General features: G+C 47.1%; 2 protein-coding genes across 2 annotated transcripts; both read left to right on the top strand.

Moving 5' to 3' along the window:
• Nucleotides 1–112: 112 nt before the first annotated feature.
• Nucleotides 113–14,180, top strand: ZSWIM3 (zinc finger SWIM-type containing 3). The gene is given in 3 exon segments (XM_029219748.1): nucleotides 113–289; nucleotides 11,781–13,496; nucleotides 13,498–14,180. Coding segments are annotated over 3 exon segments (2,058 nt in total). The 5' UTR covers nucleotides 113–134; the 3' UTR covers nucleotides 13,685–14,180.
• ZSWIM1 (zinc finger SWIM-type containing 1) lies at nucleotides 247–17,789 on the top strand. Its single transcript, XM_029219756.1, has 2 exons — nucleotides 247–294; nucleotides 16,235–17,789. Exon 2 carries the CDS (start codon nucleotides 16,383–16,385, stop codon nucleotides 17,751–17,753), a length of 1,371 nt encoding a protein of 456 aa, XP_029075589.1. The 5' UTR covers nucleotides 247–294; nucleotides 16,235–16,382; the 3' UTR covers nucleotides 17,754–17,789.
• The last annotated feature ends 968 nt before the right edge of the window (nucleotides 17,790–18,757 follow it).

Genomic DNA, 18,757 nt, shown 5'->3' with positions numbered 1-18,757 from the left:
GTTAACAGGCCACCCAATAGGGGCCCACCCTTAAGGCGTCCTGGGCCCACGCCAGCCGGTAGACCCTCAGAGGTGACCTCTGACCCCTGGTGTTTATCTTGGTGCAGCCCCTGGTGTGGGCAGAGGGGGCGGCCATGGAGCTAGGCAGCTGCTTCAAGACCTACGAGGACTTCAAGGAGTGCTTCAGCGCCTACAAAAAGGAGAACAGGTGCTCCTTCATTCTCAGGGACTGCGTCTCCGTCCGCTTCCACAACCTCAACCATGGCACCTCCATCCGCGAGGACATCCTGTAAGGTGGGGGCGGGGGCGGGGCAGGAGGGTGGGGAGGAGGCCGGATGGTCCCCAGGAGGGCGGCCTGGAGGAGGAGGGAGTGCAGCTGGGCCCCTGTCTCTTTGAGGATTCCACAGGCACTTACTGAGCACCTGCCGTGTGCCTGGTGAAAAGCGCAAAAGCTCCATAGGCATCGCTTTTTGACCACCCGCTTCACCTTCCCTCACTCACGCCTTCATTCACAGCTTTTATGGAATCCATAATAGCTGCAGTTTGTCCCATTTTTTGAGCACCTGCCGTATCCCAGACACAAAGTATGGCCTTCACAAATAGATAAAAACGCCTTGGCGAGAATTTTCTTCATCAGCCTTCTCTTTACAAAGCAGTAACACTGGTCATTTATTGGGTAGTTTGTTCATTCATTCATTCATTTGTTCGTTCTGTACATGGTTCTTGAGCTCCTGAGATTTACCACCTTTTTTCAAACACTTCCCATGTCCCAGGCAGCGTTCTCTATTCTGTATGCTTTACCCCACAGGACTGTATTGAAAATTATAGGCAAATGTTATTTCTTCCATTTGGCAGATGAGAAGAGAAGCTTGGAGGCTAAGCTAAGGGTTGAAAACTCAATTGCCTTAAGGACTCAGGTGAAACATCCCAGTGTAAGAAAATTTAACTTTAACTATACAAAAAGGAATGATGAAATAACCAACACCAGGTGTTTGTGCTAGGGAGAACAGAAGTGTGAACTGGGCAAAATGGCGAGCAGGCCAATTAACTCCAGCTGATGGCTGCCATGTGAAAATGAAGATCCAGTGTTCCCAGATTTGGGACAAGTGGAGTCAGCAATCCAGGCTTTTTGCGAATATGTCCACTTTTTTAAAAAATCAATTCAAATGTAATCACACACTCTATAGGCCAGCTCAGTGAGTCAAAGTGTATCTGAGTTTGAGACCTCTGGGTTGAGGCGTTTGGCCAAAGCTCACTCTCTAAGCAGGCAGGCTGTGTTTTTTTCCCCTACTCTGAAGTCCAGTGCTGTGCTGGGTACAGCTAACATAAAGATGAATAAGTAACTAAACCTGCCCTCAAAGAGCTTGAGGTGGCATAGAGTTGGACTTAGGTAAACCAACTAGTATGTGATAAATGCTTTAAAAGAGATGTGCAGAAGAAGTGACAGATGCCTGGGAAGAAAGGGAAAGGCTTCGCACTGGAAGTAATGGTTTCTGCTGGGTTGTGAATGAAGGCACAGGGCTAGTGTAGAAGTTCAATGGTTAATATCAAGTATCACGGAGGGGTTTGACCAGAAGGAGCTGTGGAGCGAGGGCACAGATCCGTCAAAGAAGGTGGCATGTTGGAGAAACAGTGTGGGATGCCATGCTTGACAGGAGGCTGTGTCAGTTGCAGTTTATGGAAAAGGTCTGTAAGTACCATTGTGAGGTGTTTGGACTTTGATCTCTGCCGGTAGCATCGTTCTAAGCAGCCAAAGAATACCAAAAAATGCCCTGCTTTCAAACTGCTTGCAGTCCGGATAAAGGGCAGTAGCCTCCCGCTGCCCTCATGATTAAGTCCAGGACTGTTACTAAGCTGGCTGGCCAGACCATCTGACCCTTCTGACCTCCCCATCTTGCACCATGTGCTCCATCTACACCGGGTCTTACTCCACATTCAGCTCCTGTCCCAAGCCCACAGCTTCCTGGTCCTTGCACTTACCACGTCTGCTGGTTAGAATAACCTTGCACATCCACTTATCTTAGCTCCCTTTTCCTCAAACATTAGTTGTTTCTATACTATCCTCTCTGTACTATATATCCTGAACTACAATTTACTTAACATTTTTCTTGCAATTCTTCTAATATTCAAAGAAGCTTTAGAACCAATCTAAGCAATAATATATAAGAAGTAACAGTATAGTGGCAAAAAGATAGTATATATTTCTAAATAACTATTAAATATTCTTGTATAATCTGAGGTCATTTTGGGCTACTTGTGGAAAACTCTGTCTTAGCTAATTGTTACTTTTCCTTCAGTTATTAGCATAATTTCCAGGAAGCCTTTCTTAACTCCCTGAAGATTAGGTTAGATGCTCCTACTCTATGTTCTGACAGCGCCTGTTACAGTTATTTGCACATCGTTAAGGAACACAGTTTACAGAGGTGTCCCTGGTTTGCTGAGCTCTTCCAGGGAGGGACTCTGGTTTTACTATTTTTTGCATTCTCACTGATTAACACCATGCTGCTTGCATAGAATCTAGTCCAAACACCTCATAATCACGCGTAAACACCCTTCAGGTGGATGGTCTCCAGGGTCTAGCACAGGACTTGTCCTATAGCAGGCCTTAAGTAACTGTTGAATGAATGAGTGTTAAATGTGTAATTCAGCGGAACTGGTGCTGCAGGGACTCAGAGAAAAATCGCAGTGGGCTAGGGAAGCAAGTGAGAAAGGGAGGCTTGAGCTGGGCTCCATAGATGGGGAGGTGTCAGGAGGTGTATTTGCTGCTCTAACAAATTATCACAAACACAGTGGTTTTAACAACACAAATTTAGTATCTTACTGTTCTGTAGGTTAGAAGTCAGGCACAGATCTGACTGGGCTAAAACCAAGGTGTCAGCAGAGCTGCATTTCTTTCTGTAGTCCCTAGAGGAGAATCTGTTTCCGAGTCTTTTCCAGCTTCTAGAAGCTGCCCACACTCCTTGACTCATGGTCCCCTGCCTCCATCTTCAAAGCCAACAGTGGTTGGCGGAGTCCTCACATCACATCACTCTGACCCTGCTTCGTCCCATCTCCCTCTCTGGCTCCCCTTCTGCCTCCCTCTTCCATTTTTTTAGGACCCTGTGCAGATAATCTAGGATAATTTACCTTTAAAAAATCAGCTAATTAGCAACCTTGATTCCATCTGCAATCTTAATTCCCCTTTGCCATGTAACCTAACATATTCACAGGTTTTAGAGATTAGGAAGTGGACGTCTTTTGGGGGACCATTCTGCCTGTCACAGGAAGGTTAACATCCTGGATGGAGAAATGGTGTGTGAGCTAGTGCAGATATTAACATTGCTGTACTTGGAAGGCAGTGAGGAGACCTGCTTGGCTGGAAGGAAGATTTATGCTGGAGCAGTGTGAAAGAGAATGGAAGGGACTCAGCTAACAGATTAGAGGTTCGGATTGGTTTTGTTTTTGCAGGCTGAACAACTTAATAAATGAATTTGTTTTTGAGTGGTCAATATAGTCATTTAATTTTTTAAAAATTTCACATTACATCAAAGGGTCTAAAAGTCAGTGTCCCTTCCACTGTGTTATCCAGAGACAACCGCTATTATCTTCCTGAGATACCCGTGAGCCTGAACAAACATATCTCTTTTTTTAAAATTTAATTTTATTTATTATTTTATACAGTAGGTTCTTATTTGTTACCCATTTTATACATATTAGTGTATATATGTCAATCCCAATCTCCCAATTCATCCCACCACCACCACCACCCCCTGCCACTTTTCCCCCTTGGTGTCCATACATTTGTTCTCTACATCTGTGTCTCAATTTCTGCCCTGCAAACCAGTTCATCTGTACCATTTTTCTAGGTTCCACATATATGCGTTAATATACGATATTTGTTTTTCTTTTTCTGACTTACTTCACTCCGTATGACAGTCTCTAGATCCCTCCACGTCTCTACAAATGACCCAATTTCGTTCCTTTTTATGGCTGAGTAATATTCCATTGTATATATGTACCACATCTTCTTTATCCATTCGTCTTTCGATGGGCATTTAGGTTGCTTCCATGACCTGGCTATTGTAAATAGTGCTGCAATGAACATTGGGGTGCCTCTGTCTTTTTGAATTATGGTTTTCTCAGAGTAGTATGCCTAGTAGTGGGATTGCTCGGTCATATGGTAATTCTATTTTTAGTTTTTTAAGGAACCTCCATACTGTTCTCCATAGTGGCTGTATCATCTTATATTCCCACCAACAGTGCAAGAGGGTTCCCTTTTCTCCACACCCTCTCCAGCATTTGTTGTTTGTAGATTTTCTGATGATGCCCATTCTAACTGGTGTGAGGTGATACCTCATTGTAGTTTTGATTTGCATTTCTCTAATAATTAGTGATGCTGAGCAGCTTTTCATGTGCTTCCTGGCCATCTGTATGTCTTCTTTGGAGAAATGTCTATTTAGGTCTTCTGCCCATTTTTGATTGGGTTGTTTGCTTTTTTAATATTGAGCTGCATGAGCTGAACAAACATATCTTGTGTGTACATATGTATCCTTTTTTTTTGCGGTACGCAGGCCTCTCACTGTTGTGGCCTCTCCTGTTGCGGAGCACAGGCTCCGGATGCACAGGCTCAGCGGCCATGGCTCACGGGCCCAGCCGCTCCGCGGCATGTGAGATCTTCCCGGACCGGGGCACGAACCCGTGTCCCCTGCATCGGCAGGCGGACTCTCAACCACTGCGCCACCAGGGGAGCCCCATCCTTTTTTTTTTTTAACACAGGTGGCTGCATACTATTTATACACATCATTCTGCACCTTTGCTTTTCTCACTTGTCAGCGTATTTTGGAGATTACTCCACATCACTTATTACATTGTATGAGCCCTTTAATTCATTGATTTTACCAATCGTTAACTGAAAACTTTCTCCATGCTAGTGCCTGAGACACAGTGTTGAAAAGATAAATTGAGTCCCTGCCCTTATGGAGCTTCCCCTCCAGTCAGGGAGACAAATATTAAACTCTAATCACAGAAATAATGATTTCTTTAAAATAGTAGTAAAAGGGAATTCCTGGCGGTCCAGTGGTTAGACCTCAATGAAGAGTAGCCCCTGCTCACAGCAGCTAGAGAAAGCCCATGCACAGCAACAAAGACCCAACACAGCCAAAAATTAAAAAAAAAAATATATATATATATATATATATATATATATATATATATAAAAGAACCAAAAAAAAAGACAGGCTTTAACTCTGACCTTGGGCAAGACTTTTAATCTCCATGACACAGTTTCATCCTCTGTAAAATGAGAAGGATGTGGTGAAGATTAAATAAAATACATGCAGTTGCTGAAGCATAGCGCTCAGTAAATATTTGCCAAAGTCATAACTGTAGTACATGATGGAAAGTAGTAGGTTTTTTTTCTTAAATAAATAAATATTTATTTATTTAGGCTGCCCCGCGTCTTAGTTGCGGCATGCAGGATCTTCGTTGTAGCACGCGGGCTTCTTATGTGCGGCATGCGGGATCTAGTTCCCCGACCAGGGATGGAACCTGGGCCCCCTGCGTGGGGCGTGCAGTCTTACCCACTGGATCACCAGGGAAGCCCCAGTATTTTTTTTTTAATTTAATTAATTAATTAATTAGGCTGCGTTGGGTCTTCGTGGCTGCACGTGGGCTTTCTCTAGTTGTGGCGAGCGGGGGCTATTCTTCGTTGCGGTGTACGGACTTCTCATTACGTTGGCTTCTCTTGTTGTGGAGCACGGGCTCTAGGCACGTGGGTTTCAGTAGTTGTGGCTCACGGGCTCAGTAGTTGTGGTGCACAGGCTTAGTTGCTCTGCAGCATGTGAGATCTTCCCGGAGCAGGGTTCGAACCCGTTTCCCCTGCATTGGCAGGCAGATTCTTTTCTAAAAAATAACTTTTATTTTATTTTATTTTATTTATCATTTTTGGCTGCGTTGGGTCTTCGTTGCTGCCTGCGGGCTTTCTCTAGTTGCGGTGAGCGGGGGCTACTCTTCCTTGCGGTGCATGGGCTTCTCGTTGCCGTGGCTTCTCTTGTTGCGGAGCACGGGCTCTAGGCGCATGGGCTTCAGTAGTTGTGGCTCGCGGGCTGTAGAGTGCAGCCTCAGTAGTTGTGGCGCACGGGCTTAGTTGCTCCGTGGCATGTGGGATCTTCCCGGACCAGCGATTGAACCCGTGACCCCTGCATTGGCAGGCGGATTCTTAACCACTGCGCTACCAGGGAAGTCCCTGGCAGGCGGATTCTTAACCGCTGCACCACCAGGGAAGTTCAAGCCCCGGTATTTTTAAGCTGTACCACCAGGGAAGTTCAAGCCCCGGTATTTTTAAGAGTCAGAAAAATGTGTTGTGGGAGGTACTACTAAATGACCCAAAGTCCCAATCGACTGGGAGATTCTGTGATTTTATGCCCAGTTTCCCTTCCCATATTTTTACATATGGCTGTTGTGTTTTTCTTTTTGTTATGTCTTTGGGGGATTGCTAGTCTTCAAACCGTGAAGTATTCCAATGTCTCTCTCCATTGCTGTTCAGTTTAATAACTACCTTTTTTGAATACTTTTTTGGAACATGTTCCAGACATTCTGCTGAGAGCTTTACAGACATTGTTTTGTTTAATCCTCATCACACCCTTTGAACTAAGCCATTGTTATCTGAGTTTTCATTTTTCCATGTATCACTAATCACAAGGCTCTGTAGGAAAGCACAAATCTTGCTAACAAACTAGCCACTTTAAAAATTAGTCACTACTTAGTCATTCCTTCCTGCTTACCCTACCGGTTCCATCAACATCTTTGGTAGTGAGTTTCTGGCAAATGAATAGATGTGGTAAACATAAGGATTATAAAATGCAAATAAAACTGATTGCAAACTGAAATTGCACGTCTTCCAAGAGCTGTAGGACTTGGTGAAGTCCCTGAAAGTAATATCACCTGCAGCCTTATGCCAGTTGACAAATGGAAAGGGAAATCAGCAGGACAATGATATGTACAGACGTGAAAAGCAAAGGATTTGCATAGCAAAAAATTAAATTAGGCCCTTGGCAAACGTGATAAAGCCCAGGAATATTTTGGTAAAATTGACCCTTACATATTGCAAAAGTAAGACAGGAAATAAAGTATCGGAGTGTTTGGGGGAGATATACCAAGAAAAAAAAAAGTTGATGCTTTAAGTGGTTCTTTGATTATTCTAAGAATTGGCAGATAGCTGCCATTATAACTTAAATTTCATTAAATATAATATTTTCATAATTTTCATCTCATTTTTTTAAAGATTGCTCAAATCTTTTTTTCCCACTAATTTCCTGTGAAATGTGGTTTCTGGAGAGGTTTTTTTTGGCTGTAATTAACCGAAAACCCTGACTCAAAATGCATTATTTCTTAGCCCAGAGAAGGTGATTGTTTCAGCGGCCCAGGCTTTTCCCGTCTTTCCACTCTGCCATCCTCAGTTCTCAGCGTTGCCCTCAGGATGGCTCGCCACATGGCACAAATGTAGGAGTCACATCCAGAGGCAAAAGCCTGCCTGGGTTCCTGCACATTTCCTGTCATGTTTCTTTGTGCAGAATTGGGCCAGTATCCATGGCCATTCCTAAGGAGATTACCTTAATTCGCTTAGAGTAGCCCCGAAGCACTTAGCTATGTGGGAGAGGAATGGCAACCTGAATATAATTGGCCTTCAGTTAGGAAGGAAGGAAGGAGGGGGCTAAGGGATGTTGGGTTGGCCACCAACCAATCCTGCTACAGCCTTTTTTTGTTTTTAATTGAAGAATAGTTGATGTACAATATTATATAAGTTACAGGTGTACAATATAGTGATTTACAATTTTCAAAGGTTTTACTCCTTTTATACTTATTATAAAATATTGGCTATATTCCCCATGTTGTACAATATATCCTTGTACCACTTAATCCCCTACCCCCTATATTTTCCCTCCCCGCTTCCCTCTCCCCACTGTTAACCACTAGTCTGTTCCCTTTGTCTGTGAGTCTACTTCTTTTCTGTTATATTCACTAGTTTGTTGTATTTTTTAGATTCCACATATAAGTGATATCATACAGTAGTTATCTTTCTCTGTCTGCCACAGCCTTTTAAATGAATTCACTTTTAGTGGTACTGACGATTCTTGGATCAGGTACTGATTATTCGTAGATCAGTACTCTTGTTATTTCTATATTTATAGATAAGAATTGGAGGCTGAGAGCAAGTGAAGTGACTTGTCCAAGTTCACATAGCTAAGTGGTAAAGCTGGAATTTAAACTCAGATCTTCTGGCTCCAGAATCTTGTTCGTAACTCAGGTTATGTTGTCTAAAATGGCTTGACTCCACCTGTAAAAATTCTGTTCATTGCTCAAGGTGCAATTTACATGCAACAAGGACACAAATCTTATGTGAAATTAATCAAAAGCTTTAGATCTGTTCCAATCCCTATAGTCAGGGTAAATCACTCTTTATTCAATTATAGGTATATTGCTTGTACCTCTATTTAACCATTCACTTAGTTTTGGCTTTACTGGCCATCTGTGTAATAATCTCTCTGCTCACTAGACTTTGAGAGTAGAGACTATCTAATTTGTCTCTGTAGCCTTCTGAGCAACTAGTATAGTGTTTGGTACATAGTAGGACTTAGTAAATGTTTGAAATTAAACAAAGGACTTGTCCAAAGTTATAGTTAGTTATAGTGCTGGGATAGAAGCCAAGTCACCTGACAGAACTCTCCCAGTGGTCTTCCTAATGTGCTACTCATGTTAAAAGGAGAATTTTCTGTGTCATGCAATCACTCATTTAACGTTCATTCAGGGTGTGTGTTCAGAGCACCTATTCTGTGCCAGGTGCAGTGCCAGGCACTGGGAGTACACTGGGGGCACAGTCCAGGTAGAGGAAATAAACATGTACAGAGAACATTGAAAGGAAGCAAGACTGGCTGACTCCCTTCTTCCAGATCCTGGCTGAGCGCACTTGGATGTAAGCACTAAGGGAGATTCAGAAAAGTGTAAAACCCCATCCCTGTCTTGAGGAGAGTCTATGCTTTCACCTGGGAGATAGAAATAAATACAGATTAAGATTACTACAGTGCTCAAAGAATTCTTACAAAAGATTTGTGTATTTCACTGTGTGTAAATTATACTCAATACCAGAGATTAAGGGAAGCAGGGGAATTCCCTGGTGGTCCGGTGGTTAGGACTTGGCACTTTCAGTGCTGAGGGCTCGGGTTCAGTCCCTGGTCAGGGAACTAAGATCCTGCAAGCCGCATGGTGCAGCCAAAAAATTTAAAAATTAAAATTAAAAAAGATTAAGGGAAGCAGGAAAAAATAACAGAGGCTTTAACCTAGTACCCTTTAAGTTTGACGTGCATGGTGCACGTCACGCACCAAACAAGGACAGTATGTTTAGAGATCTTTAAGGAAGTTATTGAACCTGAACAATCAAAGCGTTGAGGGTCAAGCTGAGGAGGGTAAAAATGAGAATTCAGAGAGGGAGAAGTATTTTGAAAGAAGACAGGCAACATAATGGTTAACTACATAGACTGTAGCCAGGCAGGCTTAGTTCACATCCCAGGTCGTCCAGTTTTAGCTGGAGGATTAAATCCCAGATTCTCATCCTTGAGAAGCTCTTTAAGCCTGTTGCCTCATCTGTAAAATGTGGATGATAGAACCCTTTTCTTAGTGTAAAAGGATGCATGTAAGGGGCTTACATGTAGCCTGGCATATAATAATTCTTAATATATGTAATAGTGGGAAGAAAGAATTTAAAAGACTTACCACACTGGATATAGACATGGAGAAGGAGGAATTAAAAAGAATGCCAATGTCTCCACCCTGGGAGGTGCAATCATTAATAGAACCAGGAAAGGTGGAAAGAGCTTTATGGTTGGCACTCACCAGTATCTTTTTTTTGGAAAAAAAAGATAGGTTAACAAGCATATACTATGAACACGTAAAGTCCATATAAAGTGATGAGCTAAGATCTTTGCTAAGATGTTGAGCCAGCAGAAGGGTAGGGCCCAATCTGAGGGCTTGGGGGAGGCATCCTAGGAAAGATGGTAGTTGCACGTAGTCCTGAAGGATGAGTTAGCTCTGAGATGAAGACAGATGGGTAGGGCATTCCAGACAGAAAGACAACCCGAGCAAAGGCATAGAGGTGAGACACAGTGTAGTGAACATGGGAAGTAGTAGACAGTTTGTCTTTCTAGGGTACAATAAAACAAGACAGTTGGGACAGTGGAAAACAGGTGGAAGAGTTAGGCAGAGGCTACACCGCGGTCACCCCTCGCTGGCCTTGCCGTGCTACTGGGCTGCTCCCTGAGCTGGGGACGGTGTTGCCGCCCTGGCACTGCGCACACCACAAGTGCAGGCATTTTCAGCCTCAGGCCCCTCCGCCCTGTTATTTCAGGCGTGACTTCCTATTTTTCTAAGCTTGCCCCACAGGATGAGCAAACAGGACCAGCTGGGCCAGAGTGTTTGGAGGGGGGTTGGTGAGATGCCCAGGCTGTGTCATGTCATGCCAGGGGCTGAGATTTTTTCCCCCCCTTCCCCGATCTTTGGGTTAGGACACTCTCTGGGAGGCAGGTGTGTGACCCGTCCCGCCCACCTGTGGTCCCTGCGTCATTCATCCATCACATCTTCGACAAGCATCTGCTGAAGGAGCAGCAGTGGTGTTAGGTGCTTGGAATACACTGAGGACTGACTTGCCCTTGCCACTTGAAAACAACCCCATCCAATTGGAAAGACACTGCATAAATGCCCAAGAAAAGGTCACAAGGCTTAGGAGCTGTAGTAACAGTAGATGACTTTTATTTAGAATAAATGAAAGGCTGAACCAGGCTCTGGGCTAAATCTTATGTCTGTGGCTTATTTAATTTTCATAACAACCCTAGTTAGTTTCATTTTATGATGAGGAGTTGTGCAGTTACTCTGCACACAGAGAGATGAAGTAACTTGCCCAAGGTCAAACAGCTTCTGAGTGGTAGAGCCTGGATTCAAATCCAGAGCGTCAGCTTCCAGCATATCCACTGTTTAACCACTACCGCTACCCAGAAAATCTGCTAAGCCTTTTCCTTTAAATAAATGCTATGAATCTGAAGTGAGGAGCAATTACTGTGGCTTGAGGGCCTCCATAAAGGTTTCCTGGAGAAGGTGGGGCCTGGTTTGGGCCTTGAAGCACGGGTTGAATGAGGATAGGAGGGGAAAGAGCAGATGTTCAACTTAATTACTCTTCTCCTTTGACTCAGCACTTTCAGCCTAGAATGGCAAAGCTAGCAGGATCCTAAAGATCATCTAGCCCAGGGGTTCTCACTCTCTTAGGATGTGGACATTTTTCTTTAAGTCAACGGTGACCCCAGATCCCAGATATACCCTAACCCCCGAGGCCTCTTTTATTTTTGCTGCCTAGAGGAGAAGGCAGAGGAGGCAATGGCTCCCTAAAGGCAGGAATGAAGGGGCCACTTTAAACAGTGAGTAACCGGCTCTGCTGCTCCCTCTTACCTATTTTCCCTTGTATCTTTGCCTCAGATCGAATTGTTGACAACGACAGATGGGAAACTGAGAGTAAAAAAAAGGAGTTGGGGCTTAGAACTTCTGTAGATGAACATGAAGGGTGTTTTAGTTGGATGGGGTCTTGAAGAAAGACCTGAATACTTTGGGACTGGAGAGAAAACGTAAACCTTTCCTACTTCCCGTAGTGCACTGTGGTCTCCCGGAAATGTATCAGCTGCTATAAGTCCCTGCAGGGCGTTGACTTGTAAGAGAAAGGGGGTGGTCAGCACCTTTTTCATTTTCACCTCTGCCTTCCCTAGATATGTGCAGGTGAAATTTGTCTGTATTCGGACCCAGTCAAACAGGAAGAGAACAGTAGCGGCAGCTACGTGCCCAGCATACTTGCTCCTGCGGTACAATGAGAAACTGGATAGACTGTTTATCAGTGAACTCAACACACAGCATATACACGTTGACTCCAAAACCGCGGGTCCTAGAGGAGACGCCACTGGCAAATCTCAGAAGAAACTCCAGCCTGCACAGCCCACGATCAACAAAGACCTTGGCACAGCTGAGAAGTCCCTGTTTGAGCCATCATTTTGCTTAGATAAGGTCCAAACACCCTCAAAGCCAGAGCAGGAGGGCATCACTCCTTCTGACCTGGCCAAGATAGCCAAAGTGATGAAGAACTTTCTTAAGGTGGATGTGGGTTCCATGGCCTCCTTCAGTGTGGGCAGCAGCCAAGACCTGGACAGGCTCAGCTTCCAGAGCAGCAAGATGAGCGACCTCTTCATCCGCTTCCCTGAGAATCTCTTGCTGCACCGGGTGGAGAATGCCCACGGCCACATCCTCTACGCTTTCTTGGTGGAGAGCAAGGAACGAGAGGGGTGAGTGGTACACTTTGCGGTGCTCAAGGCCGAGACAGCCACCTCCGTGGCCAAGATGCTGAGTATCTTTACAGAGTTCAACTCAGATTGGCCCAAGGTCAAGGTGGTCTTCGTGGACCCGTCCTTCCCTCATCGAGCCATCCTGCAGGAGATCTTCCCTGCTGCCCGCATCCTCCTCTCCATCTATCACACGACCCGACTCTTGGAGAAGAAGTTGCATCGTAGTTCAGCAGATCCATCCTTTAAAAGGCTCATGAAAGAAGCCCTGCGGGAGGCCGTGTTTGTCACTTCTGAGGCCAGCCTGCAAAATCTCTGCCAGATGTCCCAAGCCCTGCTCAACGAGCAGCTCTTCAGCTTCCTTCAGGCCCACTGGTTCTCGTGTGAACTGCTGTGGTACATGCACGTCAGGAAGGGCCTGCACGCCTGTAACACCTACATGGACAGCCTGGACGTCGTCACCAGCAAGGTGTCGAGCCTCTTCTGGGAACAGCAGTCCCTGCTGGACTGCATCCTCCGCTTTGTGGATTACATAGACTTCTTTAACACCAAAGTCTTGAAGAACTTTCCCACTGCTCCCCCCAGGTTAAAGAGAGCCCGGTCAGCAAGCAAGGCACCAAAGTCCAAGAAGGCTTCTGGAATCTGCGGGGGGAGCTTCATCAGGCTGCCCATGCAAGAGGCACAGCCAGAGCTGCAGCAGGCGCGGGCGCCGCAGCAGCAGCCCCAGGGGCAGCCCTCCCAGGGCGGCATGCTAGACTCCTTACTCCAGAGTGGCTCCGATCTGGCCTACAAGCTATGCCACAATGAGTGGGCGGTGGTGCAGAACTCCACGCACCTGGTGGACGTGGCTGGCTGCTCCGTGGACGTGCAGCTGCTAGAGGACTCCCACCAGGCGAGCAAGGACGGCTGCAGCTGCAGCTGCTCCTTTCAACAGCGGTACCACCTGCCACGCCGGCACATTTTGGCCCTGCTGCACACCAGCCAGAGGCCCGTGGGCGAAGCCATGGTGTGCCGCCGGTGGCAGAAGAGGTACCAGCACCTCCTCGGGCCCAGCGGGGGGCTCCGGGACCCTGTCCTGATACCGAACGCAGGCCAGCCAGGGGAGAAAGGACGGAACGACGTGATTCAGGACCTAAGCAGGGAGCTCGCGAGCTCCAGAGCTGCAGGAGCGCTGTTCCACCGTGTGCAAGATTGTGGACATCTGGGCGGCCTCCTGCCAGCCTCCTGAGCCCAGTCAGCAGCCGGAGGACTTCAAGGATGTGGGCCGCCTCCCTTTCCTCTGGGGAAAGCAGGAGGAAGGGGAGGGACTCGCTCCTCCTGGAGCCACAATTCACGATTGAAGCACCTGCACTGGCACAATGGGCCACAGACCACTCTCCCTGGAAGTCTGAGAGCTCAAAGCAGGCAGGACATGCTAGGTGTCAGCGTTTTAACCAATATCTTCCTAGGGAGGGTGAGGAAAATTGTTCCAACAGGAAGAAGAAGAACCCCACTTTGTGACAGTCCTTTGAGTCTACCCCTTTTCTGCCCTACCTTTGATTTTCCTCGGGAGCCTCATTCATTGTTCAAGGCCAAAGTTATCTCCATGCTGAAGGGTCGTCCCTCGTTCTCCCTCAACCCCTGAATTTAGATCTTATTCACTACATAGAGATGAAACCCTGCCCCAGGTTAGGGTGAGATAAAACGGACCTGATAGAAGAGCCTGGTTTCAGGGACGAAAGGAAGGAGGGTGATCCTTGGCTGTTGCTGCTCTTTACAAAGAATTTGTTATTTGTACCTATTTTATTCATATTAAAGTTTTTGTTTTGTTTTTGCTTTTTAAATAAAATCAAAGAAGCAGGAGAAATGCGTTCTGCCTGAACAGGGAAGGAATCGGATGGGGGTTGTGGAACCAAATGGAGCCTGACGCCTCAGATTCAATGAGTAGCAGTCGGCCCCTTACTTCACCCTCTTCCTGCAACCGAGCCTTCAACATTGATTTCAGGCTGCCTCATATTCTAGCAGGAAGAAGCCAAATAGATTGGGAGGGAAGAAACCTGGGTCTGAGACTTGACTGCCCTCAACTTGCTGGGAGACTGTGGGCAAGTCCCTAATTTCTTTGACCCCAGTTTCCTCATCTGTAAAAATTAGTGTGTTGGCCTGTTCTAATTCCAATTTACCCTCTAGATTCAGTGCAGTTTTAAGCACCAACACAGACTTTTGTTGTTGGTAGTTTGCAGTCTTAATCACCTAAAGCCTGGTAGCCACCCAGCTTTCCAAGAGCCATCTTCAGGGGAACCGAGGTCAAAAGATGACCTTAACAGTCACAGCGCTGTGCTGGAGCTCGCCTGCAAAATACTGGAGGGGGTTGGGCTGGGCAACACCGGAGTTCAGCTCTCTCAAGATCTGGGTCTCTTTAATTCCAAGAGTTGGGCCCCTTGACCCCTGTTGGAGAGGCGGAATTTGAGACCTGGCCCTCAGTTTCCCCATAAGGCAGAAGACCCTGTACCATTCATTACATAGGCACCCCTTCCTACCCTCCTGGGGTTTTGTAATTTGACCAGAAAAGAAAAAAATCCGTGAAACACTGCTATTTATTTTTTCTTTTTTTGGCTTCGGAGGGAGTTTCCATAGTAACGCACACTTCCTGTGCTCTTCCCACACGTGAGGCTCCAGTTTCAGCCTCAGTGCTCAGACTCGCCAGGATGCTAGTGTCTTCAGGCTTTCATTGGTTGCCGCCAGCCGGGCCCCTCGTATCTCTGGTAACGGCACCCGCCCACGAGTCGTCGGGCTACGGTTGGTCGGAGCACCAAAGACCGGAAGCAAATTCCTCAGGCCATTGGCCAGAGTCACGGCGAAGCTGGCGCCGCGGTTGGTGAGCCCAGAGGTCAGTCAGAGTCAGAGTCAGGGTCAAATAGGGAGAAATGGCGACGGAGCCAAGCTGTGGGTAATTTCTGAAGGGGTGGAGGTGTGAGGCAGCTGGTGACCGCAGTCACCATGACACAGCTCCCAAAGGGGTGGGAGGTTGACTTCTCTTCTGGCTCCGGCCAGACTCCGAATGGGAATGTCAGACATCCACATCCTCCCACCCGGGTTAGAGGTGAGAGGTCAGAGGCCACATCCTCTCTCTGTCTCTGGTTTGTGAACCTCAGGTACCCTGGAAAGCAGCCAGAATCCCGAGCCAAAGACTCAACTTCCAGCTACTTATAGAGTAATGGTGGGCACGTCACTTAACCTCTTTGAGCCTCAGTTTCTCATCTGTAAAATGGAGACAGTAACCCGGTTTGGGGGCTAAATAGAGGAAACGTGAACATAGTATTGCAGTTAATAGAGGGATTTACGTAGAGGGAGAAGAGACTATGAACATTTGTTAATCCTGTTTTATGGTTGAAGGGATTGAAGCTCAGAGAGGTCACTGACTTGCCCAAGATCACCCAGCAAGTTTGGGGCAATTGCAGTTCTCTTGTATATACCAGGACGAATGAAAGAATGGAGGCCAAGAAGTAATTTGTAAATATAAAGTGCAATACAAATATTTAAAATGCTCTTTAAGGGGAAAAAAAAAAAAAGGCAGCCCCGGCCTTCACACTCATTTAAATCTTATGGAACCAAATCTTTCCGTGCTGGCTTCTTATCAATTAGCTCTCAGCTCCAAGTCATCCTCCCACCACCCCCCAGAGAGGACTTCACTGGTTACTTTGGCTAAAGTATCCTTCCCTCCTCCAGCTTACTATTACCCTGTTTTGTGGTCTTTGTAAACTTCATTATCTGATATATCCTTGTTTGTTTACATGTTTATTGCATATTCCCCAGAACAGTGCTGACACATAGTATCAGCAATAAAATGTCTGGATGCATAATTGAAGAGTCAAGCCCCTACTGTCTCCTTAAACCTCTGTTCCTCTCCATAGGCCCATCTTTGGAACAAGATCTGGGAACTACAGTCCGGCCTCAAGCCTCAACTCAGTTGGAGCTTGAGAGAGAGTGAGAGCCTTCCATACAGCAGCCTTACAGAGCAGGTACTTTGACCTTGGCATCTAGACGTCTCCCATCTCCCCCATGGCCCTGACAATGCTGAATGAGCTCCTGACTGAGGACCCAAGCTCACCTCTGCTGCTCTGTCAACTTAGCAAGACTGCCCAGTTAGATGCCCTCAACTATCAAAGCTGCTTTATGCAGGGGGTCTTCGCCCATTTTCCTGAAATCTTATTTATCCACCGGACCTATAACCCAAGGGGCAAGGTGTTATATACCTTCCTGGTGGATGGACCTCGGGTGCAGCTGGAGGGTCATCTTGCCCGGGCAGTCTACTTTGCCATTCCTGCCAAGGAGGATGCTGAAGGCTTGGCCCAGATGCTCCAGGTATTCAAGAAGTTTAACCCAGCATGGGAGAGAGTCTGTACCATCCTGGTGGATCCCCACTTCCTCCTGCTGCCCACCCTCGCTATGGAGTTCCCCACGGCTGAGGTCCTGCTCTCAGCCTTCCACATCTGTAAGTTCTTCCAGGGCAAGTTCTATCAACTGTCCCTCGAACAGCCCGTGGAGAGGGTCCTCCTGACCTCCCTGCAGAGCACGATGTGCTCGGCCACAGCTGGAAACCTGAGGAAATTGTATACACTCCTGAGCACCTGCATCCCGCCGGCCCAGCTGCCGGAGCTCCACTCACACTGGCTGCTCAACGACCGCATCTGGTTGGCCCACCGCTGGAGAAGCCGAGCCGAGAGCAGCCACTACTTCCAGGGCCTGGAGGTCACCGCCCACGTCCTCAGCCAGCTCTTCGGCACCACCCCATCTGTGGAAAAAGGCATGACTGCCCTGTTCCGATACCTGCAGCAGAACTCAGGAGACAAGGCGAGTTTCAGCCTGGGCCTGAGTCCCCCGAACAATCATCCCCCTATGGGTGGCAGCCCCGAAAGCCCCAAAGTGGAACAGTTGGTAGAAGCCCGCATCCAATACTCCCTTAATGCCATCTGCACGGGGCTGGCCGCCCAGCTCTGCCTGGGCGAGCTTGCCGTGGTCCAGAAATCCACGCACCTCATCGGCTCTGGTTCCGAAAAGGTGAACATACAGATCCTGGAGGACACCCATAGGGTGCAGCCCCAGACCCCGGCCAGCTGCAGCTGCTACTTTAACCAGGCCTTCCGTCTGCCCTGCCGCCACATCCTCACCATGCTCAGTGCCCGCCGCCAGGTGCTCCAGCCAGACATGCTGCCAGCTGAGTGGACGGCAGGCTGTGCTTCCAGCCTCGGTGACGTTGTGAGCAGCAGGTGGAGTGAGACCCGGGATAAGCACTTGGCCGTGGCGCTCCTCACGGAGGAGGTGGGTCAGCTCCTGCAGCACTGCAGTCAGGAGGAGTTTGAACGGCGGTACAGCACCCTGTGCGAGCTGGCCGACAGCTGGATCGGCCATTATGAGCAGGTCCAACTCTGATTACGCCCGACGCCCAGAGGTGCTCATCCGCAAAGTATCTGCTCACATCCCCCCTACACACACCCACACACACATTCACACAGTCGTCATTCCACGGGCCCTCCTTCCAGGGAAGAAGGACAAAGGTTTTCTCTTCCACTGCAGCCTGCTACCTACAATGTGTCTAGTTCCCTAGGACAGGAGGCGGCAAACGTTTCCCATAAAGGGCCCGCTAGCAAATATTCTAGACTTGCTGGCCACGTAGAGCCTCTGTTGTATATTCCTGGTTCTTTGTTTTTGTTGTGTGGGGTTTTTTTTTTTTTTTCCTTTTTAACAACCTTTTCAAAAGGTAAAAACTGTTCTTAGCTCAAGGGCTTTATAAAAACAGGTAACCCCTGCTCTAAGATAAGGGATAAGACACTGAGTGGAGATCAAGGGTCGGGACTTGGTAACAGCTTCCCCAGTCATGAGATGACACCTCACCCACAGAGGAAAAGGCCCCCAGAGGCAGAGGCTCAGCCAGGCTCCCAGCCTCACCGCCCCTCACCCTGCCCCATCCTGAGGTCATTAAAGTTGAATGTTGTCTGTTTCAGCATTTGTCTAGTTTTTTGTCTTGTAGAAAGCAGTTTAGGAAATACTATGGAAAGAATAGACTTTGGAGTCTGACATTACATGCAAATCCTGGTATCTTCCCTGTCTGATTTTTGAGGGCTGGTGCTGCCTTTTACTAGCTATGTGACTTAAGTCACGTCACCTCTCTAAGCCTCAATTTGTTCATCTGTAAAAATGGAGATCCCCAGAGCACTGGTAAGATTAAAGGTTAAGTGGGCATGTAATGGGCCTGATGCCCAGTGGGTGCTCAAGTAAGAGATAATTTTCCTTCCTTGCCTATGGTCCTATCACCTGTCCTCAGCAGGGTGAGAAACAAAAGGCAAGAGGAAAAGTCACCTTGCCTAGGGCTTTGTACAAGAACTTTTGATCAAGTACCAAAACAGTACAAAAAGAAGCCTCCACTCTCCAAGCAG

Source organism: Monodon monoceros, unplaced genomic scaffold (assembly GCF_005190385.1).
Source record: "Monodon monoceros isolate NGI ecotype Baffin Bay Population unplaced genomic scaffold, NGI_Narwhal_1 Super_Scaffold_13, whole genome shotgun sequence".
In the NCBI taxonomy this organism is placed as follows: Eukaryota; Metazoa; Chordata; class Mammalia; order Artiodactyla; family Monodontidae; genus Monodon; species Monodon monoceros.
This window is presented reverse-complemented; position numbering and strand designations above follow the sequence as displayed.

What these genes read in the sequence shown, in the direction of transcription:
- ZSWIM1 (XM_029219756.1), top strand. Translation starts at nt 16,383, where the DNA reads ATGGCCCTGACAATGCTGAATGAGCTCCTGACTGAGGACCCAAGCTCA.